At 45.6% G+C, this 621-nt stretch overlaps 1 protein-coding gene across 1 annotated transcript in view; it reads right to left on the reverse strand.

Annotated features, from left to right (window-relative positions):
* The window catches only part of LOC107739187 (wiskott-Aldrich syndrome protein family member 1-like), a 42,809-nt gene that overhangs the window by 4,968 nt on the left and 37,220 nt on the right, over positions 1-621 (reverse strand). Inside the window, exon 7 of the mRNA XM_016551213.1 lies at positions 30-200. Coding sequence (XP_016406699.1) covers positions 30-200 — 171 coding nt within the window. The remainder of the gene's footprint in view (positions 1-29; positions 201-621) is intronic.

Raw genomic sequence — 621 nt, forward strand, 5'->3', positions numbered from 1 at the left:
AGTGTGTGTGTGTGTGTGTGTGTGTGTACCTGATAACGGAGGCTGGTTTGGTGTCGGGGGGGTAGGTTGGTGGTGGTGGTGGTGGCTCATGCGGGCGGCCGTAGTTTCTCTCTCCCGTACGGTTCAGGAATTCGTTCATCTGAGAATACGGCAGCGCGGCCAGAGAGAACGGCCCGTCCAGATTATCAATGTACATCTGCCTGCAGAGAGAGAGAGAGAGAGAGACAGAGAGAGAAATTGAAATTGAAACTGAAATACCAATTAGAATCTGGCTCAAAATATTCCAATCAGTTGTGGAACCTATTGCATTATGTGGGGTCCTCTCCTAAATCACGAATTTGAAAAATGGGACAAATATCCAACTGAAGCCCTGCATGCTGAGTTCTGTAAGAGTCTCCTCAGAGTACAGAGGAACACACCGAACAACGCATGCAGGGCAGAATTAGGCCAATACCCTCTACTAATGCGCATTGAGAAAAGAGCCATCAAACATCCAGCATCAGGACACTGAAATATTCACCCCAACCAAATTATAAAAACACAAAAAGAAAATTATCTACAATCTCAATTAGGAGTGTCAATGGTCCATTTGAGAGATAGGTGGCGGTAATGCACTTATAA

This window comes from Sinocyclocheilus rhinocerous, unplaced genomic scaffold (genome assembly GCF_001515625.1).
Source record: "Sinocyclocheilus rhinocerous isolate Xijiao unplaced genomic scaffold, SAMN03320098_v1.1 scaffold555, whole genome shotgun sequence".
NCBI classification, from domain to species: Eukaryota; Metazoa; Chordata; class Actinopteri; order Cypriniformes; family Cyprinidae; genus Sinocyclocheilus; species Sinocyclocheilus rhinocerous.